Source organism: Aedes albopictus, chromosome 2 (genome assembly GCF_035046485.1).
Source record: "Aedes albopictus strain Foshan chromosome 2, AalbF5, whole genome shotgun sequence".
In the NCBI taxonomy this organism is placed as follows: Eukaryota; Metazoa; Arthropoda; class Insecta; order Diptera; family Culicidae; genus Aedes; species Aedes albopictus.
Genome location: NC_085137.1, coordinates 480,476,705 through 480,493,806, shown reverse-complemented (window position 1 = coordinate 480,493,806; position 17,102 = coordinate 480,476,705). Strand labels below are relative to the sequence as shown.

Below are 17,102 nucleotides of genomic sequence, written 5' to 3'. Positions count from 1 at the left end.
AAGGTCAAAAACGAGCTGCTACATCCACACCATCGTCTGAGCTGGAAGATTCGTCGCGGACGGATGAGGAGGGAGTGAAAGATGCGGAAGCCCCTTTCCGTGTTATGAAAAACAAGCGAAACAAAGGTCAACAGAAGGTAATCGGGACAATAGGTAGCCGCACACTGACAAAGAAGGGCAAGTAGGTAGGATTCCGAGTAATCCAGGCGTAAGTATTCATTGAGTGGATGAGTGATGATGAGTTTGTTTGAGAGAGTGAGTGACTGTGAATCTAGATAATGGTGTTTTTGCGCACAGTATGTACTGTTAATATCAACGCTATCAACACACATGTGAAGAAGTCTCTTTTGAGAGATTTCGTTTGGAATAACGACATCGACGTCGTTTTTCTTCAGGAAGTAGCATTTGAAGATTTTGGGTTCCTCTCTTCTCATGCTGCCATAGTCAATATTGGAACGGAGCATAAAAGCACCGCTGTTCTTGTACGAAAAACAGTCAATTTCAGTAACGTTATCATGAACCCTAATGGGCGGATAACGTCGGTGGTCATAGACCAAATGAATTTCATTAACGTATATGCGGCGTCAGGGTCAACTCATAAAAACGAAAGAAACGATATGTTCATGTCTGAAATTGTTCCTCATATTTCCACCGTCAAACAGAATGTTATTGTAGGTGATTTTAATTGCGTGCTTTTGAAATCGGATTCAAACAGCAAAAATTTAAATACTTGCGTAGGTTTGGAGACGTTGGTGCAAACACTACAGCTCTATGATGTTGAGCTGAAAAAGAATCGTAGAGCAAACTTTACTTTCATACGCGGACAGTCAAAATCTAGATTGGATCGCTACTATGCATCATTAGAAGTCATTGAAAAAGTAAAAACTATTGCTACTAAACCTGTCGCTTTTTCCGACCATCATGCTGTCGTGTTGAAATATCAAGTTCCTGATGGCGTGGTAAACCAAGTTCGAGGAAGAGGCTATTGGAAAATAAATCCAAGTATCCTTTTGAATGATAACGTATGCGACGCTTTGGCCCAGATTTATCAAGAATGCAAAACATACACTATGTATCACAGAGATATAAATGTATGGTGGAACGATTATGCGAAAAACAGGATTTCAAAATTTTTCAAACATCAGAATTTTCTCCTAAATCAGCAGAATCATCGAGAGAAAAACTTTTATTATGCTTGTTTAAATGAAATTATCGAAAAACAAGCAAAAGGTGAAGATGTTTATAATGAGATGTGCTTCGTCAAATCCAAATTAATGGAAATTGAACAAAATAGGTTATCAAATTTAGGTATGAAAATTAATTCAAATTCACTTCTGCAGGACGAGAAACTTAGTTTATTTCAATTATCCTCAAGAATCAAAAGACAGACGGAGAACTCCGAATTTTGTTTAAAAGTTGAAGGTGTTCCAACCACTGACAGCAGTAGATTGAAAACTTTTTTGTTTTCTCATTTTAGTAAGGTTTTCGAAAAAGAAAACAATGAAAATAATTTCGATGATGTTCTCAGTCATCTACATGCAAGACTTTCGAATGAAGATGGAGCTGTTTTGATTAGACCCATTGAAAAAGATGAATTAGAGACCGTGCTGAAAGAGGCAGCCAGGAAAAAAACTCCCGGTCCAGATGGGCTAACTTATGAATTTTATATGCGATTTTCAGAGATCTGTATTGATGATTTGCTTACAGTTTTCAACAAATATTTGATTGATGGTGTGCGCCCGTCCAAAAACTTTACAAAGGGAATAATAAGTCTTATCCCTAAGAAAGGTGATCCACAAGACATAGCCAACAAAAGACCAATTAGCATGCTCAACGCAGATTATAAGTTATTTACGAAAATTTTAGCGAATCGACTACATCCCCTACTTGAAAAAATCATAGGACCAGGACAAACTGCTTGTAATCCGAACAAATCATGTGTTGATAACCTGAAAACATTGCGTAATATAACCATTCGAGCCGGTCAGACAAAACGATTTAAGGGACTTCTTCTGAGCCTCGACTTAGAGAAGGCATTTGATAAAGTTAACCACTCTTTTCTTTGGGCGGTGCTGGAAAAGTTCGGATTCCCACCACTTTTTATCAATTGTTTGAAAAACCTTTACTACGATGCAAGTTCAAAAATTACATTCAACGGATTTCTAACCAACGATATTGCAATCAGATCATCGGTACGACAAGGATGCCCAATCAGTATGGCACTATTCGTCCTGTACATAGAACCGCTTATACGAATGATTAGTGATAATATTCGAGGTTGCTTTGTAGCTAATACCTTTATAAAGGTATTAGCTTATGCAGACGATCTGAATATTTTCATCCTAAATGATCATGAGTTCGACACGGTTCTGGAGATCATCAACTATTTTAGTATTTATTCTAAAATAAAATTGAATATCCATAAATCGCATTATATGCGATTTAACAACTGCAAATCCGGACCGCACCAAATTCAAGAAAAAGATTGTTTGAAAATATTAGGTGTTGTTTTTCATGAAAAATACCAAACTACGGTTTCAAATAATTACGATACTGTGATTCAATCAGTCAAACACTGTTTCAAAACTCATTCTAAGAGATACTTGAATTTGCTTCAAAAAGTCTGGATTGTAAATACCTTCATTCTATCGAAGATTTGGTACTTAGCACAAGTATTTCCGCCAAATAAAAACCATTTGGCGCAGATTAATGTAAGTTGTTGGATGTTTTTATGGAATCGACAAATTTTCAAGGTCTCCCGTAATCAAATGTACCTGGACGTTAGTAAAGGTGGTCTTTCACTAATTGATCCTGTTCTGAAATGTCAAGCTTTATTTGTAAAAAATGTTTTGTTTTCAAACAATGACCCAGACCTAATTGATCACTTCATGATGGCCCAGAATCAAAATAATTTCTTAACATTGAATTCAAGGTTATGGTTAAGCTATGCTAGCGAGGCAGCATCAAATCCCTTATTGATTTCTACTAAATCAATCTACAATTCATTACTTGCAGAGCAAAGCTGTGCAACTAAAATAGAGACTGAGAACCCTGACCTGCAGTGGGATATAATATGGGAAAATTGTAGTAAATCGTTTTTATCAACAAATGCTAGAGAAGGTCTTTACATGTGTGTGAATGACATAGTTAGTAGTAAAGTTAAACAATTGAGAAACAAGATAGTAGGAATAAGCAATGATACTTGTGAGTTTTGTGGACAGCAAGACACAACGGAGCACCGTGTAAAAATGTGTGTAGGATCAAAAGAAATCTGGACCTGGATCCACGATTTGATAGATAGAAGGTTTAGATTAGGACTAAGCGATCCTGAAGAGATAATTGGAATTAACATGAGCGAAAAAGCATATAAAGAAAAAGCTGCACTTTGGCTTGTATGTGAAGCAATCGCGTTTAACCTAAAACATTTTGGAAAACAAAGAAGATTATACAAATTCCAACAGCATATTCGTCAATTGCGCTGGAATAACATAGTAGCCATAAGAAAGCATTTTGAAAATTGTTTAAATGTATTTTAAATGTATATATGAGTTTGTCGTAAAATATAAGAAATTTAAAAAAAAAAAAAAAAAAAAAAAAAAAAAAAAAAAAAAAAAAAAAAAAAAAAAAAAAAAAAAAAAAAAAAAAACATATGAACACACTCGCTTGACACTTCTTCGACAAATTTTCGAAAAAAAAAAGTATGCTTTTATGAAGATATGGTAAACATGGCACCACTTTAACGTCAAATGGGGACTGGATAACAAGTTGAATTTTTAGTTAAGGTTATGTGCACCGATAACTTGCTTGACCCAATCACCAGCATCACTCGCAGAAGATCCTGCATCCTTCCCGAACAACCCATACTTTGACTGATTGACCGCCATTTGACTGTGTCACCAGAACAATAATAATCAGTAGATAATCAACGAGAGACCGGGCACTTCCCAGGAGATTCTAATGAGCCGTTTATGAATCACGTAGACTTTTGGTGGGTTGGTTCTGGCCAAAGCCTACATCCCATACACATTTTCAATTGACTTGCCTGTGATATATCAACCAATAATAGGTTTACAGATTGGTGCAAAAAGTTTAATGCAAATTATCTTCTAGATATTTACAACTTTACTTACAAAACATAAATTAAACTTAACGCATAAATTATTGTCTTCAAAAAACTAATGTTTCTTTGTTTTTTTTTAAAGTTTTTCTTCAAATTCAGTGGATCTAGCATTAACTGTATTTCTCAACAGTATGCTTTGTAATCAATAAATCGATTATGAATTTGTAAACTTCTTGATTTTAAGAAAATTATCTATCACTATTCAACATTTAATTCTATTACTATTTATTCTCGTAGTCGTGTTCTAATGCTTCCCAAACAAAAACCTGGTGAATGAAATACAGCATAAAGCTAAAATTTTGACTTTTTGTTAAACCTGTTTTGATTATTTAGAAATCAGTCAAAATTTTCAGAAAACAACTCCGGATAATCGAGTCTGAGCCAAAAATGTTAAACAATTGCAGTCAATTTGTCCAATGAAACTTAGTCAACATTCAGCTTCCGGAAGCTTCCCACAACTCCAAATGTATCTCCCGAATCACCAGCATCACTCGCAGAAGATCCTGCATCCTTCCCGAATAATCCATACTTTGACTGATCGACTTCCATTTGGTCGAGCCCTAAAATGATGTCACGACTCTCAGTCAACCGCTTCCGAAGTTGTATCTTGAATTCGGCTAAGGGAACTTCACCTCCGTATTCCTTGGGCAGTATTGACTGTGCCACCATTTTCGTTAGAGAATCCATCGAACGATGACACTGAAATTGATTAATTTGATAAAAGGATAGAACAAGTTTTACGTCCACATCAGGATTATACTAACATGTACTCGAGTTTTCAGTTTTGAACTAGCAAACCCCAAACACAATTCCGCAACGGCAACTGCGTAGCGCGGTAAATTCACCGCATGCACCTCCTTGATCCTCATCGGAATGGTATGGTTCACAGCATCTATAAAGTTCTTTATGTCCGTCAACGACCACTGAGCCACGTGACTCATCGTCAGCCCGGTATCCTCAAACACAAACACGCACCCCGCCACCTGCATTTTCTCTTCCTCGTAGTAACTCTCTAGTACCATCATCATCATCCGAATTTGATCCACGTTGTTGAACCGCTCCACATTGAAGTTCCCCATTTTGATCATGATCACCAATCGCCCCCGTTCGTCGTACCCTAGCGGTAGAATTGGCCAGTCATCGATCATCTCATCCACCCACGCTTCACTGACATCCAGCTTCTGAAACCATCCGGCGAACCTTTGTCGCAACACCAGGTAACGCTCCAGATTTTCGCATGCTGCCACATGGTTAAACTTCCTTACGCGTAAGAACCGCAACAAAAACGACCCATCCGTTCGGCACCGCCGGATGGCAGGGTTCTTCACGATCCATTCACGCACTTGATTCAGGGCCTGCTCTCGTATTTCATCGGATTCGTGAAGTTCCTGCTCGGCGATTGTCCGATACAGGTCGGAGAGCGGAAACCGGTAATCTTGGTACGAAGGGGGATGTTTTTCTACACCCGGCGCTTCCATGATGCGTAGACGGGTGATGCTGGAACAAGACTGTCAAGCAATGTAAGAAATAATGCAAATGCGCATTTGCACGCGCATTAGAAAACCGGTTCAACCTATACTCCTGATATAAACGCTTTGGTGTTACTATGTGGATGAAGATGCTTTGAACAGGGTTAATCGCATTAATTGCATTACGTGTTCATTGTTTGTAGTTTTCAAGTGCAATAAGTAATTAAGTAAGTGCTAATTATATGTAACGTAACACTACAAACTTACGGAACCACCTTAAAAGCTCTGAACCTTAATATGGAGCATAGTCTCATCATAATGGCGCCTAGCCTGATCAAAACGACATTGGGGAGCGACAATAAGTCACACCGTCGTCGAACTTCCAAAAATATCTGCAAAAGCACGCTAAAAGATTTGTAATTGGTCAAGCAGTTAAAAAGTCATCGAACCCTAAAGTTTTTTTTTTGTTAAAAGAAAAACATAGAAGAAATCTTAAAACATTTTTAAAGTAATTTTGGAAATGTTTCATGTTCTACAGGTTAATTCGAATATCATTTAAAAAGAGAGATTTAGAAAAAAAGATCGAAAATCGGTTGAAAATTGAGAAATTTATTTAAAGGATCATAAATGCTTTGGGTTTCTTAAAAACTATCTTCAGTGATTGTTTCAAGAATCTCTGCAAGGTTTAACTCGGGAATCCTTCCAGAGATACCATCGGAAGTTCCTTCAGGGGTCGATTTAGAATTGATTAGGGATAGGTCAAGAATTTTGTTTTTCAGAGAATCGGACTGATATTCTTTCAGGGATTGAACTCGAATAACTAATATCAGAATCTCGAAATCTCGAAATAATTCAATCCGGCTTTTTATATTTCTCTAAACAATGTTTTCGGACTTTTTTGAGGATTTTTCTGAAGATAAATCCAAATGGTGCTAAAAATATCTCCGGAAAGCTTCCAAAGCGAATCTTTAACAGTTCCTGTAAAATGTGTATCGAATCGAGTGTGATGGACAATTGCACCGAGGATGTTAACGCCATGAAAATTAAATGCTCGTGCGTGTTTTCAAACCAAGCGTCAAAAGTGTGTTGGTTTGCTTTAGCTAGCTTGAAAAATAAAACCGTTCCTATTCGCAGTACCGTATTACCCCGTTAATTCGACACCGACTGTTGCCGAATAACCGGGGGTAAACTTATAATTCGCCAAACTGGTCACCCTACACTCAGAGCCGTAGCGTGGTCCCTTGGCGCCCTTGGCAAGCATCCAGATTGGCGCCCCACGTCAATTGGACATTGTTAGTTTGCGAAAGTTTCTAGTTGTTTATTTTTTGTTCGAAGTTTGTTATAAGTTGCATTTTGGTGTTTCGAACGAACATATTCCCCCATATGGTTTATATTATCTTATAGTGTTTATTCCTAGAGTTTATCTCTAGGAATTTCAATGGGTGTCGTCCACCAATTTCTTTTATGCGAGTATAAAAGTACGAACTTATTTTGAATTTCAAGAATCTCACCAGATTCCTAACATAAATGATGTATACATTTCTTGAAGTCATTTTTCTTACAGTACTTTTTCATTCTTTGGATTTTTATTGTTTAACTGAATTTTAGATTCAATTTTCGGCGATTAGTTCAATTGGTTTCACCAAAATTTTCCAATAACTCTACCAAGTTTCTACTGAAGCTTGATCAAAATGTTTTCCAGAAGATCTGTATGAAATTTGAAATCATTGGTTGAATGCTTTGTTTTTATTTTAGAGACTTTCAGCCCTTGGCTGGTTCGTCTCTTTTGTAATCATTGGACAAACCATGGGCACTTCAGAGCAAGTATTTCCAATATGGAATTCGTGTAGTAATTCTTGCAGGAATTCCTGGAATAGTTCGTGAAGAAATGCCTGGAGTGCTTGTAAAAACTTATGGAGAACCACTAGAGGAATTTCTAAAAGAATACTGAGTGTTTTTTTTTTTCAATTTAAATCCCCTGCAGAAGTTGCTTAAGGAATCTCTTGAGGATATTTTTTTAAAAACCCCCAGAAGGCTACATGAAAAAGTTCCTGAGAAGGAATCCATGGTATGGAAGGCTTTCAAAAGAATCCTTTTGATAATTTTTGTATAAAATCATTGGCAGCTTTTCCAACGGATGAACTACAAACAATTCCGAAGGAATTCCAAATTTATGGTTTTCTGGAGAAATTTATGATGAAACTCATGAAATGTTTTCTAAAGGAATTCTAGCAGAAATTTATGAAGCAATCTCTAGTGAACATGGAACAATTTCAGAAGGTATCAATGGAAGGATTTCTACGAGACATTAGAGCTGTTTTTCAGAAGACATTCAGAAGAAAACTTTCAAGGAAGCTTTGGTTTAATGTGTATAAGAATCTTTAGGCGATTTTCTAAGAAAATATCTGTGAGAACTGCTAAAGGAATCGCTGGAGGGATTTCTAAAGGAATTTCTGCAGGATTTTCTAAAAGGATACATAGAAAAATCACTGAGTCAATCTTATGAAGGGCTTCGAAGAAATCCTTAAAAATATTTTTGCAGGAATCTCTATAAGATTTATTTTCAATCTGGAAAACTTCTAAAAGAAACATTGAACATTTTCTAGGTGAAACGAAGGAAAAAATGTGAAACAAGCATTAGGAAAATGAATCACGAAAAATTTTCGAAGGAATCTGTGGAGGAATTTCTGAAGATATCCTTGAAGACAATTTACAAATTTATCACTGAAAGATATTTTGAAAAAAAAATAAGAAACTTTTGTCAAGGAATTTTGCCCTTGACAAGATTATGGAAGCCTATCTAATAGAATCCTTGAAGAAATATTAGGAGGCATTCTTCGACTAACTTCTTAATAAATTCTTAGATAACTTCCTGAATTTCTAAAGAAGTATAAGAAATATTTCGAATAATGCGAAGAAAATCTTCGCAGTTGCCTTCAAGACATTTCCCAAGTAAGAATGTTAAGGAATTTTAAGGAAGAAAATTTCACAAAAAAATGGAAGCGGGTTGTTTTTGCTTTGCTAATTAAAAAAACTTAAAATAAAAGAGAAATTTCTCAAAAAAAGTAGATAAATTCATAGGTTACAATCATGGTAAATACTCAAAATAAACCAGAGAAATGTGATTTTTTGAATATCCGGGAAAATGTAAAAAGAACATTACCAATCCAAAATACTGAAAATAGTGAAATCTTGATAACACTCATGCAAGATTAGCATCACCCTGTTTTCTTCTAGGCTTAGGACTTTTCGGCGCCCCTCTGAGGCTGGCGCCCTTGGCGGGGGCCAACCTGGCCAACCCCACGCTACGGCTCTGCCTACACTACCTTGCTCATTGAAATTTGGCAACTCTATTTTTGTTTTTGTTTTGATTTCCGGATTTGTTATGAAACAAATTTCAACAGATATTGCGGTGGAGCGAATGAAAACCCTGATAAAAAAGATCATAGAGATACAACAGAATGGATTGTTACAACACGCTGAATTGAATGGTACTTACCATTAATTCAATTGTTTAAAACGATAGAGTAACAACAGATCTTATAGTTTTCCACCATAGCATGTATTGTAAATGTCACTTTTCAATAGAAAATGGGGGTTGTTATGTATCTTTACCATAAAAAAATCCAAATTTTCTGGAAAAAAAATCGTGTCAACTACCATTCAACTTAAGGTGTTTTTATTATTGAAATCTCAAGTGCCATTGATTTTATTGTACACGTATTGTAGTTCCAATACACCATTTTCAGCAGGAAAATACGTACACAATATAATTTGTTGTTGAATAGTCAAATTTATCATTATTCAATGGTAGTTTATGGTGATTTTATTGGAAATTTTTATCAGGGAAGCTCGTTCTTTCTACGATTGTTACCTTCCTTAGTTCATTCCGGTTGGTCTCCAGGCGGTTTGGGTATCGAATAGCACTAACTCAGAGCTTCCGGAATTAGCGGCTGCAAGAGGTCAAGGCTGCGAGTGCGAGTATAAGCGCAATATCGAACTGTTTTGTATTTACAGTGTCCATCGCTGTGACATTTGAACACTTTTTAATTCGACATATGTCGAATAAGCGGGGTACGAATTAAAAAGTGTCCAATTAAAACGTGTCGGACCAGCGGGGTAAGACGGTACCCAGGGTTTACCTGTCATCCTATAAGAGTCGTTTTTGTGTGTGACCCAAGGGCTCATTCAAATATTACGTAACGCAAAATTTGACAATTTTAGACCCCCTCCCTCCCCCACGTAACAACTTTTGTATAAGAAATTTTGAAATTTTGTATGAAGCGTAACACAGTGCTAGACCCCCTCCCTCCCCCCTCCCCAGCGTTACGTAATATTTGAACGAACCCCAAGGTGGCCGAATGATAGGTGCGTGCTGGTAGCTTAGGGGATAGCCAACAGGTTTCTTCAGCAAACTTGCTCCAAATAAATTCTTTTACAACTTTGTAGAGCATTCTGTAAACGTATATAAAACTATTAAAAAGCTGATTATTGGATCAGCTGAACTAGAGGGACCACCCTAATCTAAAAGACACAGAATGTTTCTAATTGACCAATTGAGACATGAATTTGTGAATAGAAATCAAGTTCTGGTGGGATTGAAGCCCACGACTCCGTATTTGCTAAACCGGTGCTTTAACCAACTAAGGCACAGAACAGGTAACAATTCTGCGGAATAGAAAGCCAAACTGATTCCGACCCAAGGAACAATTCAAAGTCATAAATAAGCATGCATGTCGAACTATTGCTGGTTTATAACATTCGCAGTTGAACAAAACCAAATGCTGAATAATAAGCTGAAATTATGCTATTTACATTGTAAGCCAAAATGCAACATTTGGCACGTCAGTGTTTTATTTTGCCGACTTCGTGCGCTTTTTTAATAACGTTTCAACCGATGATTTTTGCGATATAGTTTCTTCAGAGAAGTTTCTACATTAGACAAGGCGCTTCTTTTGACATAAAGAGTTGAATGATCAATCCACCTATAAGTGAGATGAAAAAAATATTTTTTCTAAAAATGCAGATAGACGTTTGATGTCTTCGGCAAAGTTGTGCAAAATGCAATTTTGAACAACTTTGTCAAAGACGTCATAATGCTGAATCTCATACTTTACGAGATATATTGCGTTGTATGTGCATGACCTCTAGAAATCATATATTTCATCATAACTTTTTAACGGGATTTTTTAGATTTTTTGCGTCTTCTACAAAGTTGTTTAGAATGTAAAAATACATGTTTTTGCTGAACATTGAAAAACGCTGGCTTTTAAAATTACAAAGTTATTTACAAATTACTGATATTTATAGGGTAACTTCGAACTCGTCTAACTGCTTTCGGCGCAAAATGGCGCAGAGAACCGTTTCTAATAATGAAACAACTATATTTCTACTATATCAAAATGGCTTAAACTTTTGTATACAAGTGTATTCTTTATGTGTTATGGTAAATAAACAAACAATTATCAAATATTGAAATTATTTAATAACTTCTTCATTTAACGAGATAGAATGTCGCAATGTTCAACAAAATTGTGTATTTTTGTATGCTCAACAACTTTGCAGAACATGCAAATAATGTAAGAATTATGGATTAAAAGTTATAATAAAAATCAATTTCTGAGTTATTTTTAAATATGTTTTTTTATAATTCGTTAAAATAATCATAGCTTTTTACCAAGATTTTCTACAATTTTTGTATGTTCTAGAAAGTTGTTGAGCATACAAGAATTTACAATTTTGCTGAACATTGCGACATTCTATCTCTTTAAATTAAGAAGTTTTTGAATAATTTCAATATTTGATAATTGTTTGTATATTTACCATGACACATAAAGAATACACTTGCATACAAAAGTTTAAGCCATTTTCATATAGTAGAAATATAGTTGTTTCATTATCCGAAACGGTTCTCGGCGCCATTTTGCGCCGAAAAAAGTAACACGAGTTCAAAGTTACCCTATAAAAATCAGTAATTTGTAAATAACTTTCTTATTTCAAAAGCTAGCGTTTTTCGATGTTCAGCAAAAACATGTATTTTTACATACCAAACAACTTTGTAGAAGACGCAAAAAATCTAAAAAATCCCGTTAAAAAGTTATGATGAAATATATGATTTCTAGGGGTCATGCACATACAACGCAATATATCTCGTAAAGTATGAGATTCAGCATTATGGCGTCTTTGACATAGTCGTTCAAAATTGCATTCTGCACAACTTTGCCGAAGACATCAAACGTCTATCTGCATTTTTCGAAAAAATATTTTTTTCATCTCACTTATAGGTGGATTGATCATTCAACTCTTTATGTCAAAAGAAGCGCCTTGTCTAATGTAGAAACTTCTCTGAAGAAACTATATCGCTAAAATCATCGGTTGAAACGTTATTAAAAAAGCGCACGAAATTGGCAAAATAAAACACTGTGGTATGTGAGCAGCAATTTAATTATAAACTTAACACTTATGTGGCCGGCAGGGTACCCGGGTACCTTTTTTAATTTCAAATCTCGATATTTTAATGGTAATTGAGACTAGGATGTTGGAACTCTGTTAGATCTTAGAACTCGTGAATATACATCTATTAATGGGGTTGACCAAATTTTAAAGTGAGGAGGGGCAGGGGGAGGGGCTCCTGCATTTTTTTTATTACGTGGAAGGCCAGCAGGGTACCCGGGTACCCACGAAATTTAAATGATCATATCTCCGTCAATTTTTCATCGATTTTGGAAATTTTTAGCTCATTCAACTCAGAAACTCATCATCTATCGGAAAAATATTTGGTTAGACCGATCTAATCACCGTGGTTTTCGGAAAATCCATATTTTTGAGCGCATGTCCTTATACCATATTGAAACCCACATTGTTGAGGCTAGGATACCTTAAAGTGTTTGTGGTCAACCATGGCCCAACGGGAAGCGTGTTCCGAAATCACATTTTCAAAGTCAACACGTTTTATGATTCCAGGCCGGTCAGATTTAATATGCCAAAGCAATTTTACGATGCTTGGTACCGAAATTGCTACTAACCTACCGAAAATCCCGTATATTGTATTGTACAAAAACATGGATCCGGAAATCCGGATTTTCCGGTACCTATGGTGATCGGACCGGTCCAACCAAATACGATCTCGATAGATAATGAGTTTCTGAGTTGAATGAGGCAAAAACTTTTAAAATCGGTGGAAAAGTCGCTGAGATATGATCATTTTCATTTCGTGGGTACCCGGGTACCCTGCCGGCCTTCTACGGGTGTTTTTTATACTGGCCACACTACGATTAACAAACGTCAGCAATTTTTGTTCGTTCGATTTGCCCCTACTAGCTTTAACATAAGATGAAGAAGAACTTTTTTCTACGCGTTAAAAAGCTTATGTTCCACACAGTGACGTAGCCAGAAATTTGCTCTGGGAGGGGTTTTCGATGTTCAATAATAATTTTTTTATTTGACACTGACATTTCGTAAATATATACACTGAATATGAGCCGTAGGTTTAAAATAGCGGCGCAGCCAAAAAATTTTTTCATCACAAAGCGTTTTATACTGGAAATTTGTTCCAGAAATTTTGGCTCTGGGGGGGGGGGGGTTGGTTAACCCTAAACCCCCCCCCCCCGTGGCTACGCCAGTGCACAATGGTCCGAATCTACGTTTTAGCAGGAAAAAAATCCGTACCACTGTTTTCGTTAATTTTAGGCGTTTGGTGTCTTCAGAGAAGTTGTTTGCATTTGTTTGCTGCATCTTTTCCAAAAAAAATTAAATAGGGTGGTCCACGTCCTAACTCAAATCTGCAAAAGAATTTTTTAATTTTAAGTCATATGCGATCGAGTTCTTCAGAAAAGTTGTAGGCAATGCTATTTCGAGCAACTTTGCTGAATACGCCGTTTATCTAGCTCTTAATTTGAACATAGTAGGTCAATTTTTAGTTTTGACTTAGGGTGAGCCCCCCAAAAACGTTTTTTTCGCAATAACTTTTTTATTTGATTTTTTTCGAAGATGTGAGCTTCGGAGCATTTGAAGAGCAAGTAATGACGCATATTTGTTCTGAACATTGCATGTTGCAAGGTCTTGTCATTCACATGTTATGGGCAATTTTGACTTAGAAACAACGATGTCTTCAAATGCTTATATCTCATGGAGCTGGTTAAATAAAAAAAGTTCTTTAAGCGGCATTTGGAAGGTCACATATAAAGCCAAATGTGGAGCAAATATTACAAGAACGTTATTTTTTAAATTGGAATAAATCGACTCCAAAAATCCGCTTAAAAAATCGAAAAACTACTTATAACTCATACAATTTTAAAGATAGAGTCAAACTGTCTTCGGAAAAAATGTGGGTTTTCACCATACCTAAAAGATTCCCATACACGACTTTTTTGTAAAACGTGAAACAAAAACTTGAAATTGATAATTTGTTTTTAAAGAATATAATCGTTCTGATTTCCTAGAAAAACATAGCATGTACCCCTAAGAATCAAATTATCAATTTCAAGCTTTTGTTTCACGTTTTGAAAAAAAAATCGAGTATGGAAAACTTGTAGGCATGGTAAAAACCTACATTTTTTTCGAAGACAGTTTGACTCTATCTTTAAAATTGTATGAGTTATAAGTAGTTTTTCGATTTTTTTAGGGGATTTTTGGAGTCGATTTATTCCAATTTAAAAAATAACGTTCTTGTAATATTTGCTCCACATTTGGCTTTATATGTGACCTTCCAAATGCCGCCTTAAGAACTTTTTTTATTTTACCAGCTCCTAGAAATATAAGCATTTGAAGACATCGTTGATTTTAAGTCAAAATTGCCCATAGCATTTGAATGACAAGACTTAGCAACGTGCAATGTTCAGAACAAATATGCGTCATTACTTGCTCTTCAAATGCTCCGAAGCTCACATCTTCGAAAAAAAATCAAATAAAAAAGTTATTGCGAAAAAACCGTTTTGGGTGGCTCACCCTAGGTCAAAACTAAAAATTGACCTACTATGTTCAAATTAAGAGCTAGATAAACGGCGTATTCGGCAAAGTTGCTCGAAATAGCATTGCCTATAACTTTGCTGAAGAACTCAATCGCGTATGACTTGAAATTTAAAAGTTCTATTCCAGGTTTGAGTTAAGACGCGGACCACCCTAATCAAAAATTTTTGGAAAAGATGCAGCAAACATATTCAAACAACTTCTCTGAAGACACCAAATGCCTTAAATTAACGAAAACAGAGATACGGATTTTTTTCCTGCTAAAACGTGGATTCGGACCATTGTGCAGTGGTTCCACAGTTTCCGAAAGCTGATTATTGTGGTCTACATAAGTTGAACAAATGCTTTTGATGTTTAATATTTCAGCTATTGTGGGAACGTTCAATAATTATTTAACAGTAAGCTGAATTAACGGATTTATGATTTATCTGTTCGATTATCACTTTTCGATTGAACAACAGATCAAAGTGATTATAATACAGCAGTACTGGAACGTTCATTATTAAATATGTATTGATGTTTGTTGCACACCAATGCGAAATATTCGAAACATTTGCTAGTTTTCATAGCAATTTCAAAGTTGTAGTCATCTTCACAACTTTTTTTTTAAATAAATGTTTACAACCTTTCATAAATCTGAATAATGATCTTTCACAGCTTTGTGAAGAAGTTTCACTCTCAGCGAGCAACTTACCAATTCCAGGATGGCGTAGTCTGTAAGTCATGCGACGGGTGATTGGGAGATCACGAGTTCAAATCCCAAGTTGAGCCATTTTTAGAAGAGCTTGTTTGTTATAAATGCGTTTAGATGCGACAAATAAACATGATTGGACTATAACTGCACCTCGCATTTCAATTTGTTTTTGTTTTCGCAGCAGGATATTATAGCTGAATACAAGTTTAATATGAGGCTGATATAACACAGATAACTTCTTACTGTAAAGCCTGTATCGCGCTTGCAGAAAAGATTGCTGAATACCTTCTCCACTTTTGTTTGAACAACGCCTGATTACAAATTGTGATGAAATAATGTTAAACTGTAATTCAATTAAATGTGGAATAAAAATGGCATTGCAATGTTGGTTAAATGAGTGATAGTTCCTTGGGAGGTGGATTTGCGAAAAAGGCACTGCAGTGAACATGTTCATGGTGTGGACTCCTCTCTCTCGGCTTAGACGCCAATCTACAACAACACAATCGCGTTTGTGCCCACTAATTACAATTGAGAGTAAATTGTTTTGATGAAATCGAGACTTACTTACAATTTTATCCCTGAATTTAATTAGCAACATTTTGTGCCTTTTAGTTACAAGTTTATCCAGTATGTTTCAGACCAGCAAATCTGGTAAATGCCAGTAAAGGTTAATACATACAAAACATTGTACCACAGACAAACAGACGTAACACCTTGAACGATTTTCATGGAAATCCATCGCCCAGTTCACACTATCATCACCTGGAGGAAAAGTTGCACGAATCACTGTGTTGTGCAATATCGTCAACAGAAAGCGCTAGTGTGAAACGTCAAACGCATAGAAAAACGATGCGCCCGCCTCTGGTTGTGAAAGCTACAACTATGAAAATTTAAAATGATCGTTAAAAGCGTGGTCGATGAAAATTTCGCAAGTGTTAAGTCTGTTTGTCTGTGATTGTACCATTACAATAATTGTTTAAGAAATTATCTCGATTAATTCCCCTTTAGAAATTTCTAATGATTTTCTTAATGGATTACTGAAAAACTATCCGAATAAATTTTAAAAGGAGATCTCTGGAAGTATTCCCCAACGAGTCACTGAAAAAAAGTAAACAAGGAATAACTGTTAAAATTCTGCAGAGAATATTTAAAAAAATATCGGTGAAATACTTGTAGAAGTTTGTCAAAAACCCCAGTATGAATTTCTGAAAAAATCATTAGGATAGTTATTCGACAAATTACTTGATGTTGGAGTATTTGGATCCATAGATTAATTTTACAAAGAATCCCTAATGAAATTTCGGGAGAAATTCCTGATAGAACTCTTAAATGAATTCTTCAATGAAATGCTAGAAGAATAATTCAAGAAAATTCATTTTCCAAACGAAATCCTCTGACATGATTTCTCGACGAATCCCTGGAGAAGTTCTCGTTTTAAATAGGTACGTACCTGAAGAAATTGCTAATCGAACCCTTAATTCTCCAACGATCTCTTTGAGAAGTTCTTCAAGAAATCTCAAAAGCAATTTCTCCACAGAATCCTCAAATAATTGATGGAAATCCCTACTGAAAATTCCGCGAAAAGAATGCATTCCAAAAATCCTACAAACTCATTATTGAAAAACTTCTGATGGAACTTGAATGAGTGTAATCATCAGTTATGCACCTTTTAATTCCGCCCAGAGCAATAATTTGTCAGTCAATATTTAGGGGAATGGAACCCAAACTCAACAATTTTCATCCTAGGGTATGTGTGCCATCAGTAATCTCATGCTCCCATTTTCATCCTATTCGAAAACAAGCGATTACGGCACCGATTGATTCCGTTCTTTTTATTTTAATTGGTGCTCAC

At 35.8% G+C, this 17,102-nt stretch overlaps 1 protein-coding gene across 1 annotated transcript; it reads right to left on the bottom strand.

Annotated features, from left to right (window-relative positions):
* Window positions 1-4,357: 4,357 nt before the first annotated feature.
* LOC115265471 (clavesin-2) lies at window positions 4,358-5,881 on the bottom strand. The gene is made up of 2 exons (XM_062849290.1): window positions 4,885-5,881; window positions 4,358-4,819 (listed from the first exon to the last, which is right to left on the bottom strand). The coding sequence occupies exons 1-2, from the start codon at window positions 5,596-5,598 to the stop codon at window positions 4,544-4,546; spliced, it is 990 nt and encodes a 329-aa protein (XP_062705274.1). The 5' UTR covers window positions 5,599-5,881; the 3' UTR covers window positions 4,358-4,543.
* Between the last annotated feature and the right edge of the window lie 11,221 nt (window positions 5,882-17,102).

Bases quoted from the DNA above. Each gene is read 5' to 3' on its own strand.
- LOC115265471 (XM_062849290.1), bottom strand. From the start codon at position 5,598: ATGGAAGCGCCGGGTGTAGAAAAACATCCCCCTTCGTACCAAGATTAC. The intron at 4,820-4,884 runs GTTAGTATAATC...AATCAATTTCAG, and splicing joins AACTGAAAACTCGAGTACAT to TGTCATCGTTCGATGGATTC.